Source organism: Diadema setosum, chromosome 11 (genome assembly GCF_964275005.1).
Source record: "Diadema setosum chromosome 11, eeDiaSeto1, whole genome shotgun sequence".
Classification (NCBI taxonomy): Eukaryota; Metazoa; Echinodermata; class Echinoidea; order Diadematoida; family Diadematidae; genus Diadema; species Diadema setosum.
Window position 1 is genome coordinate 29231341 of NC_092695.1, and position 14434 is coordinate 29245774.

Below are 14434 nucleotides of genomic sequence, written 5' to 3' on the forward strand. Positions count from 1 at the left end.
TATTTCAACATTGCCTCGTGAGACTGATGGCATCTTGGGTTTGGTTCTTGCATGCATTTTGACTAACAATGATATCAATCCTTGACGGCAAGCATGTAGGAATCGCCTGACGACTGTTTTGATGGCAAACGGTTGAGGAATACCCGCATGCCGTTCGAGTTGAAGTGATTCAAATTTTGTCGTTGCTGTTGTTGTCTCCCATCCATTGTTGATAGGTATGTGTTTCCACGTGAAGAAAACCGCTGAAATCAGGACAATAAAATCCATAGATCTCCCCGCCTACTGTCCTCGCAGAAAGCCTCGGTTAGACTGTATGGCGATGTATTATTATTGACAAAAAGAACGACAAAGATCGATGTCGGAAGGTGCGAGTTTTTAGCAGTCTTGCACGTCCTGAGAACATTGATGAATAAGTAATGCTCAGTTACCACCTTGAAGGACATGGACGATGAACATAGGAATACTCCCCATTCAACATCAGCCTATGTGCATCACAGATTTAATACATTACTACGGTGCCCAGCCCAGCATCGCTTGACTTGGAATTTACGTCTCTCCACATCATAGTCCTTGTACAAAAATATCCTCAGTACAGCGCATGCTACGTTCTAGTATGGTTGCATTTTACTGTACAGAGCTAGGCAAATTTATGTAAATAATTGCAATTTTTACGATTGAAAAGAGAATAAGGGAGAGATGTAATGGGAGTATGCAGAGTTTGTAAATGCTATATATATTGTTCCTCAGCGAGAACATTCGTAACTGGGTTGGGGTTAAACAGACCGCAGTCATTCCAAGAGCCTTATACCAGGGTCATCGCTGCACCTGGCTGAAATCCCTCCCGCAGACTATGACCTTTGACTTCGATTATTGAATGTTCCCAAATGTCGCATGCAGTCACCCATGCACTACAACTTTGAACATGAGGCAGAAAATTTGAGATGTTTGATTATGGACTCCCCTAAGAATCTGTATTAGAGTTTGTGTTGTTCATTATACCGACAAAGGAAGATATATATCTTGAAAGTAATATCAAAATGATATATATTTGCCATACCCGGATCAGAGGATCTAGAAACATAAATCAAAAGTATAATGATTATTCAAATGCTCTTTGATGTAAAATACTCACCTAACTCTACTGGAAGAATGGTGTAGGGGCCTATAAGTATTGATTAAAACTTTCACAAACATAACATCCTATGGTGTCGAGATGTTTAAATCTAGAAATTGTCCTTGCGCTTTAAAAAGAAAAAAAAAATGCCATAATTTCCATGTCCAGAGTTCAGACAATCTCCTCGAAAGGTTTTCGATTGTGAAATTTCTGTCAACAGCAGTAAAAACTTTCCTGTCAGAGATATCTAGAGAGCAGAATTATTCGCTTGTAACTTTACAGTGATGAGATTCCAGTTACAGGCCTACAGTTACCAGTTTGCTATATTGTATAATTCCAAGTTATAATGGTTTCTCACCAACTGGAGCATTGCAAATTTCATAGTTCATTACTTTAGGTAGGCTTTTGAAAAAATGTCATAACAATTTAGTTGAAAGGCTCCAAACAGTCTATTGAATACGTACTTCACATAGACTTGCATGCATCCATCATATATATGATATATATATATATATTCATGGGCTCCTTTATATTCTTTTTGTTTTTCTTTTTTTAAGTGATATAAAAATGTATTTTTGTCTAAACGATGTCGGTATGTAGGCCTATGTCTGTGTGTAGCAAAGTGTAGGTGTGAAGTACATAAGCACAAACCAGCAGATGAAGTAACCCTCCCTTTAGTACTCAAAATAAAACAGGAAAAGTACTCAGAATGTTACCGAAATACATGACAGATCATAAAAAAACGCACATATCTTCGTCAAAAGGGGTCCATGTGTTCCGATGAAATAACCCCTGTTTCACCTTCCCACCTCCGCCGAGGTAGACCAGGTGAAATCCGACCGCTGGACTGTCTCGCCGAGCACGTAGCACTGTTCGATCTCCCGAAGGAGATGGTGAGCGTGTCGTTGGGGTATTGTCTTTCTACCCGAAGTCCCTCAAGCTTTTTCTGCTTGTTCACTAAGTCCAGATTATCAAAATCTCGAAGAATGTTGCTTCTGATATCTTATTCCTGACAGCCGGAATGATGCTGCAACACTTACATTCAACTTCTTTCATGATTCTTAGTTCTCACATCAAGTCCTTTTTGGCCCTTTTCGTTTCCTTCAAAATCATCTTCTCTTCATTTTATTCTGCATTTTCCATCTTTCTGTTTTCTGCTTTAATGTTCTTTTACTCCGTCTTTCTTTCCTTCCTTCCTTCCTTCTGTCTGTCTGTCTCTTTTTTTAAATTCTTTTTCTCCTCTCGGGCAATTTGTCCTCCTTCTCGTCCGACTTCGCCGTTTTCATAATTTTCCTGTTTTCCGTCAGGTTTTAGTTTCTAGAGTCCAAGTTATATCGATACACTTCTATCCTTCCTTCTCTGCTCGTTACTGGATTCTTCCCCCTCCCCTCAAACTTCGAGGTCCCATTGTCCTAGTTTATATTAGCTCTCGACCTACAATTGCCGAACCCCCGAACACCATAGCATCGGGTCTTGTGCTATGACGTGTCTCCCCACTTGTGTAGGGTTAACTTGAGTAACCAGGACAACATCACGTCCCCTTCTCTTCCCTCATCCACATGTCTCCCGCGGAGCTGTTATTCAGAGCGAACTTCAGTGATGGGGTATAGAGTCGTGATAAAAAGTACTGAATATACTTGTACAGTAAACTGCATGATATTGCATTTCCTTTGTGATTGCACTATACTTAAAAGCTTTGAATATTGTTCTTGTGATGAAAAATACTTCGTTAATAATATCCATACAGTCAAACGTTGTATTGAAACGTTATACTCAGAGAGCCGGCTTTAGCCTAGATCTAATCCATGTTACTTGAATGCATGAATGTGATGATGATTTAAGAGTATTTTTTGTTTGTTCTCTCGTTTGTTTGTTATTGCTTTCGTGCTTACTTAAGGAGATTTTTTTTTCTTCCAATTTTAATTCAGGACGCTTGGCTGATCACCTTTCAGCGAGTATTGTAACCCAAGACTTTGATGAATTTACCCTGCACCTGTATGACATTGACCATGAAAGATTTTCCGCTATAAACACGAAGGATACCATGTAGGATACCTGCATGTACATTACGAACATTCACTTATCAAATTTCACCGCTTCCACATCAGGTGATAAATCTTCGATAAACCGACGGGAAGTGACGCCCGTGTAAATCATGTTATGTTGCAAACTTGTAACACTGTCGTAGATCTCTATCATTCCAAGCTCGAAAGTCAAGAGTGCGTAACCTAGTTTGATTTTCTCTCTATCCCCTCGCCCCCCCCCCCCCCCGATACATGATACATACCAGTACTTCTCCGCTGTAGTCTTTCCCCCGATAGAATAAAAAAAAAAAAAACTCGCTATCGATCGATACTGTCGATCTCGTCCTCCGGCAAAGAGAAACGGTAAAATAACTGCAGCCAATCGACAAGTGTTTCGTATGGAAAAGAACAATACTTCCGGATCGAATCATATCGTATCATGACGTCATCTTGAAGAGGCAGTTAAAATGAAAGAAACAACGAATCATGACCCGCGGGATCTTTTTCATTCCGTGAAGTGATTTGCATTACAATCAACTATAGAATACCCACGTGAGTTTACATCAACATTCGGGAATGACTTTTAGAGGTGTTAATTTTATTATCAGGTCCATTTGTAGGATTACAGTTTATGTAATAGTAAGTGCTCAGAGTTGTGGGGGGGTGGTGACTAACGAGGACGTAGAAAAAGACGGACACAAAGAAACGAAAGAAAGAACGAAAAGAACGAAAAGAACCAGCAGAAGAAGTGTAAGCAGCATTAACTTTTATTGCATAGTATTTTTTTTTTTAAGTGGCAACTGCGCTAGTAAAAGACACTGCCATGTTCGTCGCTCTGATATAACAAGCATTAAAAGAAATTGAGTTCATATATGTGTGTTGGGGGAGATGAAAAGATAGGGACAGTGTTGGAAGGACTGCAAATACATTGTTCTGTCTCTTTGGTATTTCTCCATTATCAAAGTCACAAAGTCAACTTTGATATCGAGAAGAACTTTATGATTCAAGTAAGGAGTAAGATGAAGGTAAATTGATTTAGTGCAGGCCTAGTCGTTACTTTGAATTTAAAATTCCCACGAGCTTTCCTTGTATGTTTGTATAACCATGTGAGTCACTGTTCAGTTCAATTATTCAGTCTTCGTCTCCCCCCCCCCCCCCCCAGTGTGTAATGCACGAAATCATTCCATTCAAATCTTTCTTGCGGACAATACACTAGTATCCTTTACCATCCATCTGGATCGAATGTACTTTCTGATGGTGTTAAAGTGTTGGCGAGTGGGTGCGTGTATGCAGACGACGGGATTTTTAATTCAAAACACTTGGTTCAGTTCTCTCTGTACGAGTTTGGTCCTAGAGAAGTGCTATGAGATTCTAATCTCTATTTCCTATTTGCAATCACATTACGCAAATAATCTAATCCCTCCTCTCACAGTGACACTGAGACATCTACACACAAGAAAAGAACACTAGCTTAACGATGTTTGATTTGTTCCAATATCTGCTTGATGTCGGTACAACACCACAGCCTGAACACCGTCTACATTGCTGGCGAGCATTCCGTAACCTTAGTAACAGAAGAGCTACCCGGTGGTTGCTGTCGTAAACGCTGGCAGTGTTTGCAGCTCAAGCAAGCAATGCAATCGAAATTCATGATTAAATTACAGCTGAAGTATCTTCTTTAAGGAACTCATCAGCTCACATAATGTGCAGTCCGCATTTATTCAAAACCCATGTCTGCAGTTGAATCAATATCTGCAGTTTACTCAAAGATTATCAAATCTCAAGAGAGAGAGAGAGCATATTTCTACGCTCATGAGCCGGCAACTAGTTTACATCGTAGCCCTATCCCTTTGTGTGTGTGTGTTAATATAATCTCTACAATCTTTCGTAACTGTATGTTCAAGGTCGCGTCCACAAAAGGTTCGTTTCTACCCAATAGATACTATTCGTGTTGTTAGTTTCAGTTGTTCTCCGACTGGACAAAGGACATTGTATTCTTTCGTTCAAATCACACCCGCTCGTTAAACATTTTCCTCAAACATGTCGACGCTGCCTATTGTTGGTGTTGCCATGTGTTGCCAAGTTCATTGTTGACGGAGTGTCTGATGAGTCCGCTGGGGTTTGGGTGCTAAGTATTGTAGTTTGACAGGTTTGGACCATCAATTACACTCTCTTTCAAGACCCTGTCGATGCGGCATTTCGACAAAAGAGAAACCGATATTTTTGTAGTCGCTGAAATAGAAAAATAGTTCAATGCAGTACTTGTCGCCGGAGTATTTAAACTTGCCGTAGGCCTGCTCTCTATTCCCATCATCCCTTTATGTTTCTTTTAAAGGTAGGGGATACCTTTTACAGACCTCCCAAAATGCAGCAAAACATTAAATATGAACCTCGGGGGACTTGTTTAGGCCACTGCTGAGAAATTTGGAAGTCAACAGTTATCTACAATTTGAATAATGCACAAAAGTCAACTACTCAGTAGTTCTGTGTGTCAGCCACACTTAAGCCTTTTTGTTGCAGTCTGCTGTATTTTTTTTTTTATCTATAAACACAAATCTAAAAGTATAAGAGCTGATGTAATAACATATAGAGTGTGTGGCAAGAATGTATATAGAAATGTTTGTAAGTTTTGATGAACTTTCTTCACAAAATATACATGATGGACACACATGCAGTGCATATGGGTCTGCAAAGGTAGCCTAGTAATGTACTGGAATTTACGGTGAGCCCCGTCAAAAATTCAATTCAAAATCTAACGGTCAATAAAAATGTACAAATGTTACCTTCCACTTTCAATACTTTATAGGAGTTTCTAAAATCATACTCTCTTCAACATACCACTGTATTTATACAACTCTTCATTTGAGGCATGCAAATGGGATTCCCTACCTTTAAACCTCGTAGCTGAGGAACGCGATGATTTTTTTTTTTCAAGAACATTTGCAATGTCCATGTCGTAATATGCTGTGATTATATGTGATATAGAATCTAAAGTTTCGGTTTTTACATTTTTGCTTTGTGGACAGGCTACTATACGCTGGAATAGTTTTTGTACTGATGTGTGCATGTAGTACTGTCAAGTTTGACGCCCGAGTTATTTTCCTCCTTTCGTGTTTGCTCGAAGTAAAAAAAAAAAAAAATCTAAAAAAAAAATCAAAAAAAAAATCATATATTTGGAGCTCAGTATTGATTGTATGCACTTCCAAACCTGGAAAACCACATCACAGGTTAAATGATTTGTCATAAAACGACATTTGATCGATGATGTTTAATTTTGCATGTCAGTGGCATAACACCGGTATTGAACGTGCTGTTGCTACGAAGTATTTGGTAGTTAAACCCTGCGAAAATGTCAACGAGTAGTCCGAACACGGCAAGATGGCGCTAACGACTAGCGAGAATTAAGATAGAAAATTCATAAACGTAAATGAGAAAATAGATGCCTCTTCATATATATAGATTTTGACGTGCGTATCTATACGATAAGGTGTGACATGAATGTGCATTTGTACAAACCGTGTCAACGTTTTAATTCTTTGTAACCTTTCGTAAAAGATACAAAAGAGAGTGATACCATGTACAACGTATATATATATATATATCTTTTTTTTGGGGGGGGGGGGAGGTCTTAATCAATTTGTTTTTCAGCGTTTCTATATCATTTTACCAAATAACTGTCATTCATCACGACGTTTTCTCTCCTTCAGAAGTGGTTTTCTGAAATAAACTTCCCGATAGATTTACCGTTAGGTTACCGTTTCAGATCATAATGTGTGATTTCAGCGAAAATGAGATGGTGGTATCATGACTGCGTCACTGCGCCAGCGGTGCTGGATGAACGTGCGAACGAGCAGCCAGCAGTCACAATGTAGCCAGCAGTCACTCTATCAGTCCCTCCTACTTCACTTTATGGCGGGCCAACAAGTGTTTACGTTCATAGACCTTCCATGTTGGATTGGGTGTTTGGACACCCTATTAAAGAGGTGGTGCTAATTACGGGTGGTTGCAGTAACTTGCTGTAATAAGTGTAGCTAGAAGGTATACCCCTTGACAGGTCCTGGGAATTCCTAACTTTTAACGTGTTAATTTGGCTTTTAAGCCAAGTGGCTTTAATGGCCCATCAAATAGAGGGGGGGGGGGGGTCTCATCTTCAAGATGTGAGGTTTGATGTGACTTCATTTGAAGCAATTTACCTTGCCCGTCCGAAGTTCCTTATCATCTAGAGAGATCATCCCAACAAAATGAATATTCAGAGTCATCTGGTTTGTCTGATAGATCTATTGTGCTCGTATATTTCCCTACATGGTTTTTCAAAATAGTAATCAAAATCCATTTTTTTTTAAATTTGGTTTTCACAGCTTTTCTTGTTTTGTTTTTGTTTTTGTTTTGTTATGCTCGCTCGGATTTTGTTGTTGCTTAAGGACATAATATTATGGTGTTGCTTAAGGACATTATGGTGTTTTACCTGTATTATGTGCTTCCATTTCCAAGGATCATTGCTTTACAAATCATAACTGTTTTTTTTTAAACAAAGATTCAACTGAAGGGTGAAGATTTGGTGTGAGCGAAGCATGCCCTGAATTTTAGTTTATAAAAGAGGCTTGTCTTCATAAAAGAAGTATGGTGTTTGAAATCATAATCACTAAGTATCTTAAATCTTCTGTGCCTTGGTCTGGACAGTGTGTACAACGATATGAGGTCTTTTGTGCCAGCCGGCACTCAAAACACTCGAGGATCAAATGCTACAAAAGGCGTTTTCCAGCTCCTTTCAAAAGCAATGGCTGTACTAAACGCCATGAGTCTGTACGTCATGAGCTTGTTATATCATAACATTCGTGCAATCGCATATATACCTGTCCACTAACTCTCACTGTGAATATAGGACCGCTGTGATTCCAATATTTGAGCCGTACCATAACCCGGTGCAAATGAAGGCTACTAGTAGTAGCCTATATCTCTTCATACGAAAATCTATATAATGGCAATTGGCAATGTTGCATATTCTCACCACTAAAAAAAAAAACCAACAACAACAACTGTATTTATCAGCATACAGCATGTGTGTCTTCAATGCATTCTGTTCTGACGCCCTTAAAAGGAGAGCATGAAGGTGCAATTCCGGTAAATGTATATTTAGTACTCATGCACAACATGCACACGTCAAATGCTGACTCCTTTTGCCGATATATTTGGCGGGCTACACACTCCGGCCCTTTCCCATTCTTGCTGCTCCTTGAATATCATCTAACCATGCTCCCAATGATTAATTCTTTTATTTTTCTCCTCGCAACACTTTATCTTTACGTATTTGGCCATATCATCTCTTTGACATGTTATGTAACTGATTTGATTATTCTTACGATATCTGAAAAAGAAAACAACAGCAAAGTTAGGTGGGGAAAAGGAGTTCATATACGTATGATTATTATATAGCATGACGCTTCTTATATTCACTGCGTTATTTGCTGTGCTGCCTTATACTTATCTCTTTGGAAAAAAATTTGAGAAGCATATTCACTCATTTATATCAATGAACAAGTTGATGTTTTTGACTTTGACCTGATCCGTCTGGAATGCTCTTTTCAGTTTTCAATCAGGAAACTGATGAAAAAAAAAAATTTCTTTGCCTTAAGCTATATTTAGATCACTATCTTTTGCTGAAATCTTGCATCTTGTTGATAATAATGCAGGGGAATCTTATATCAAGTACTTGCGACATGATACCTCAAAATTTCGTAAATCATATTTCAGGAAAATTTTTTAAGGCTTGACGCAAACTCTTTACTATGCCATTGTTTCAAAACTATAGGGAAAACGTAAGATAAAAAGATTTAGATACGAGATACAAACACCCTGATACCAAATTTCTTCGTTGAATTTTACTGGATTGTGAGTTGCTTAAATTATCTTCTTCTATTCCATTTCAGAACCAAGCAAGAAGCAGAGAAAGTTGAACCAATGACATTCACAAGTCTCGCGGAAGAATATCAGTCTGACAATATGAAGCTATCCGGTTTATCGTTTGACCGAAACTACTTCAAAATCAAGAAAGAGGTGAGCGGCTATAGATTTGTTCAATTTTTCTTTGTTTACCGATAGACCCCACATGACATTATGATAACCATGATCCAACTTCTTAGAGATGTCGCAAAACTTACATTTAGTTTGTCGTCACTTAAGCTCACTTACTGAGATTTTGTTTTTTGTTTCTTGTTCTGTTCTAGACAAAAATAAAACCAATATTGTCTATTAGCATGAAAACGGAGCGTGAAATAAGTGAATATCTGAATAGTCAAGATGGCTTTCAGAAGAGCGTAACATAAAAACTGAGAAAACTGTGTCATAACAACTATTTTACCATCTGACACGATAATCGATAATACATGTAGAATGACCCAGGTATAACAAACACATTTTCATCTCAATCTTCCTTTTTTTATGCCAACGCTACAGGTAGGACTGACTCCAGAAGTCAAAAACATCTTGAGCACGCCCAGCCACTCTAGATCGAAGGAACAACTCGGAACGGTATGGCGTCCTCAATTCCCTTGATTCAGTTGTCCAGGTGACACTGTCAATCAAGTTTGTCGCCCGAGTGAGCTCGAGTTCACTTTCACCCTGTTTGCGACTAATCCGTCTATTTTTGTACGCAAGTCCCTCCGGAATTGGCTCAGAGAACTAGAAACTGACACACGAATAAGTCATGGAGGCTTAAGAGATTGAGAGACAATGTATTGCACGAAAAAAATCAAACCGAGAGATTAAGAAGAATAGATAATGTACAAAACATATGATTCGACAAAGGGTGACATTTCGCCTGACTTTGTCATGAAACGTAGATGCATTTTAAGAGAGTTGAAATTGCAATCATATTAACTCTACAGGTACAAGAAATTGAGAGAGTCATGCTACCATATAGGAATGGGAGAAAAAAAATCCAACAACAACAGATAAAAAAAAAATATACACAACTAGTGCAAGAAACATATTCGGCAAACAATGATATTTGTCTGTTTTTGTGATTGGAAAACGAAAACAAGCTACAGCAGGAGTTCAAACCGTGACCAACAAACTTTAGTTGCATTTACGATGTTCAGCCCTTTCTGTTGCAATCATTGCCTCCGTAATCTAAATAAGAAAACACACCAAAAAACAAAAACAAAAAAAAAAACTTTGGTGAGGGAATTTTAATGAGCAACGGACCTCATCCAACGGGTATTCATACATTCGTTTGATAGAGAATATCCCGCACTTATTGATTATCAAATTTCTTTTCCACTTCTTATTTCTTCCATTTCGTGTATAGGCTCTGATTGGTCTTCAAACGATGAAGTCTTTCGCTGAATACCCTCTTCACATGCAGGAAAAACTCGTCAAAGTCGCCTGGTATGAATTGTGAGTATCAATTTCTCTTGACGTTTAATCAATCTATAAGCGTTGAATCAAATAGAATTGAAAGTTAGAGGAAACGTTTCTGCAAAATAGATGATATCGATAAGACTTAGTGTGCAAGCACATTTATTAAATGAGCACGAAATAGGATAATAGCAGAGAAAGCAAAGTAGCAATCCTTGTCTTGGTATATGAAAAGCTTTATCGTAAAACATGTTAAGCTATTTTGAAACTTTTTAAAGTAAAACCATAGGGCAAGAGAGAACCTTCCAAATGATATCGCTCTTGTTAGATAAGAAGAAAATCTTGACAATATGATAACGAATATTCCAAATCTTCTCATCATTTTCTTTGTTTTACTAGCAGCTTTAATGGCAAATATCTCAAATTAACAAAAGTGGACTTAACTCGTTTTACGATCAAACTCTTCATACGCATACATCATTGTTTGCGCATCCATTACTTACAGTTATAACTTGATTCTCATCTTCCAGCATCCCTCCAAAACGGGTCATCATTAGGCAGGGTCATTACGCTGAAAATTTCTACTTCGTCATTTCCGGGTCAGGTGAGTGTTTTAAATAGGTCTACTTTCATTTAAGTTATCATCATCCCATTCCTGAAACCTTGAGCTATAGCCATGACTGCTCGTGAGGTTTTTACAAATATTACGCGCGCTGGGAGAATAATACGGCCAGCATGAATATGTTACGTAACAGCACTCCCAGCACAAGAATAACTTATGTTGACGTTGTTAATTATACAAAGCTGCTAAATTACAGCTAAACAAACAAACCTCGCAACTCTATAATTTCCATTCTACATAAACATATTTACACTTGCGCTGGCAATAATGGTACTCCTCGTTTGCGTTTTCCGACCTGTTCCAGATGTTCCACACAGAAATATATTTGAAAATCATCAAACTTCCAAAAAATATATATACATTAGCCTGCCACTGGTTATTAAAAACGGGACTTGAATGAAAGCATGTACCGTCTAACAGTTCGCGCCTTATAATGTGTGTGTGTGTGTGTGTGTGTTTTCTCAACCAATTTTTAACAGCAACGTGGCTAGTAACAAGGGATACCTTGAAGGCAGTGTCAACTACAAATTCAGCACATGTTATGCCGAAACAAAATAATTGTTGTTATGTTCCTTACCCCGTGCAGCGTCTCTGCAAACTGTCCTTTTGTAATTGTAATCTCGTCCATTTTCCCTTGATCACAGTGGTGGTTACGATTCTGACGACGAACGCCGATACGGGAGAGACGACGGTCCGCACGGCGGCCGTGCTGCGACGAGGAAGCAGCTTCGGTGAGATCGCAATCCTTCATCACGGGCGGCGTACGGCCACCGTGTCCAGCCAAGGCCCCGTCGATCTGTTGGCCATCACACGAGAAGACTTTTTCGACATCTTTATGAGGGGTCAAGCACCGGGACAGGAACCCGAACACATCAGCTTTTTGAGGTGAGCTCATCCACTTGGAGTGAGAAATATAGAGAAAAACAAAAAATATGTGGCGATGAGGCCAGAAGTTGAAACTTGGCGTTGCCGCTTTTTGAAGGAAGTAAGGATGAGAACAGGACTTGTTTCAACTTTTCAAGACGTCATAACACGGCGCCTAGTAAACAAATCACCCTCTCTCCGCACGTTTCGAGAGTGAAGAATTTTCCAGTTGGGAATGATTTAATCATTAGGCTAAAAACAAAGCTCATATTAGCCACCAGTACAGATTAGGATAAAAGTTATTCCGTCTCCTTTCCCCGTTACAGAGAAGCTTTGATAACATAGCGAGCAATGAAAATGCACATGAAAATATGATTTGATTAAAGAGCCATGAAGCCTAACTGTCACAGTTTGGTGACTGTGAAGATAACGACGATGAAGAGAACAGTGCTAAGACAATGAATGTTTATATCTTTGTTAGTATTCCAGGGGCCCGTTGCATAAAAGTTACAATTATGGCACTTTGCCATCCAATGGTAACTTCTATGGAATTCTTGATTTTGATTGGCTGTTGAGTATTGTTGCCATGGTAGTTACTATTGGATGGCAAAGTTACCATAATAGTAACTTTTATGCAACAGGCCCCTGATGTCTCTACTGATATGCAGGTCACGGTATGTGACCAAAAATTGGTTTCAAATACTTCTAATTGGTCGACCTAACATGATTGTATTCCCAAGCCTACTGAGACAATTATTTTGTCAAACTTTCCATCAACAGGCAACTCAACTTCATGAAATACTGGCCGATTGAAATTCTGCTTGGACATCCAGAGATGTGCTTGTTTCACTTCTACAAGTAAGTATAATGCTTTCCTAAAATCTTGAAAGTTTCGAAAGAAATGTTCGTTATTTTCCTCCAACAAACAAGACACATGTGAATGACCACGCCATTTATTGATATGTTATGATAATGAAATACATGTACGATGCAAGACAAGTGTATCAAATTAGCTAGAAGTCCACAAAACAAAGCTCCTCCGTGGAAAAAAATCGTAAAACAAGACGACAAGTCAATTATTGCTTATCGAATATGCTTTTGTGTATTACACGACTGCCTGAATTGTACGAATCACGTGAAATATTTTTAGTCAGTGTGGTTTTACGGTGTGTTTTTTGTCGTACAGGCGTGGCCAGGTCATTGTCCGTGACAGCAACAAGTCAGATTGGATTTACGTGGTCAAATCGGTGAGTCCTGAGCTTTCTAAACTGTCAGTTTCTTCCATACTGTATAAAAGAGTGATTTACCAGAAGAAGATGAAGAAGAAAAAAAAAGAAAAAGATGCAGAGGATGAAGAAGAGGAAGCAGAAGAAAAAGAAGAATTCAAGAAGAAGGAGATGATGATGTAGAAGAAATAAGAGGAAGGAGGAAGGGAAGAAGAAGGAGATCTGAGAAAAACAGATGCCCATTTTTAAAACTTGGACATAATGTTGGAACAGATGTATCAGGCTTGTATGCGCACTGCTAAAATTTTTTTTTTTACCCTGAACCCCGCCCCCTCCCCCCCCCCAAAAAAAAATGAAATAAAGTAAAATAAAGGCGAATTCTATTGATCGACTTTCCTCTTAGATGGTCCTGAATGATGGAAGAATGTTATGTCCTGGACAACATTCATAATGCTCTAAGTGAAAAATTAGATATGCACAAAATTTAGTAACTGGTGAAACCTTGTACTCTCCAACCTGCAGGGAACGTGTCAAGTTTTGATGCAGTTGAAGGCTGCTAAGCGTCACGTCACGGAGAAGTCCAGGAACGGAAACAACTCTCGCATGGTGGCAAATACATTGGGTAAATGTTTGGTCATATTACGACTATCTGTTTCACTTTCCTACTTCTTTTGCAGATTTATATACTCCCAGTTTAGGTATAGAGAGATTTTTTTGAAGGGGGGGGGGGGATAATCCAGAAGAGGAAAAAATCCAGCTCAGCTTGACGCTTTTGCTAATCAGCTATGTAGTGGTAATTCAAAATCAGCGATGTTATACCTCACTTTTCGTGTCTCTTGGTCATTCAAATTGACACAAATACCATTACTTACTGTGTCAAATTAATATGCGCAATTGCATTTTGATTATTGAGTTGTTGATTTTCAGTTGATTGTTCGAAACGTTCAGTTGGTAGTAGAAGGTCTGAACTCATCAGGAAATCCTGTATTAATGTTTTTGTGGCTTCTTATTCTTTCATCTATATAGGTCTAGTGCTAATCTATTCAATGCTTATAGTACTTGGAATATTGGTGCATCTGTTTCTCTTTATGTCAGGAATTTTAATAAGCATATAGGCATATTTATGACAAAAAGGTTTTACACATTTTCATACATCAGTTGTCAAAAAAAAATAATCATACGGAAGTGCCATCTCTGTTACGTTTGAATTTATTTTACGTGTATGTGT

General features: G+C 38.5%; 1 protein-coding gene across 1 annotated transcript in view; it reads left to right on the top strand.

Annotated features, from left to right (window-relative positions):
• Nucleotides 1-14434, top strand: part of LOC140235399 (uncharacterized) — a 33002-nt gene that overhangs the window by 15378 nt on the left and 3190 nt on the right. Inside the window, exons 3-10 of the mRNA XM_072315425.1 lie at nucleotides 9066-9192; nucleotides 9592-9666; nucleotides 10445-10533; nucleotides 11025-11098; nucleotides 11761-12001; nucleotides 12761-12838; nucleotides 13167-13227; nucleotides 13729-13828. Of these exons, the coding sequence (XP_072171526.1) occupies nucleotides 9066-9192; nucleotides 9592-9666; nucleotides 10445-10533; nucleotides 11025-11098; nucleotides 11761-12001; nucleotides 12761-12838; nucleotides 13167-13227; nucleotides 13729-13828 (845 nt within the window). The remainder of the gene's footprint in view (nucleotides 1-9065; nucleotides 9193-9591; nucleotides 9667-10444; nucleotides 10534-11024; nucleotides 11099-11760; nucleotides 12002-12760; nucleotides 12839-13166; nucleotides 13228-13728; nucleotides 13829-14434) is intronic.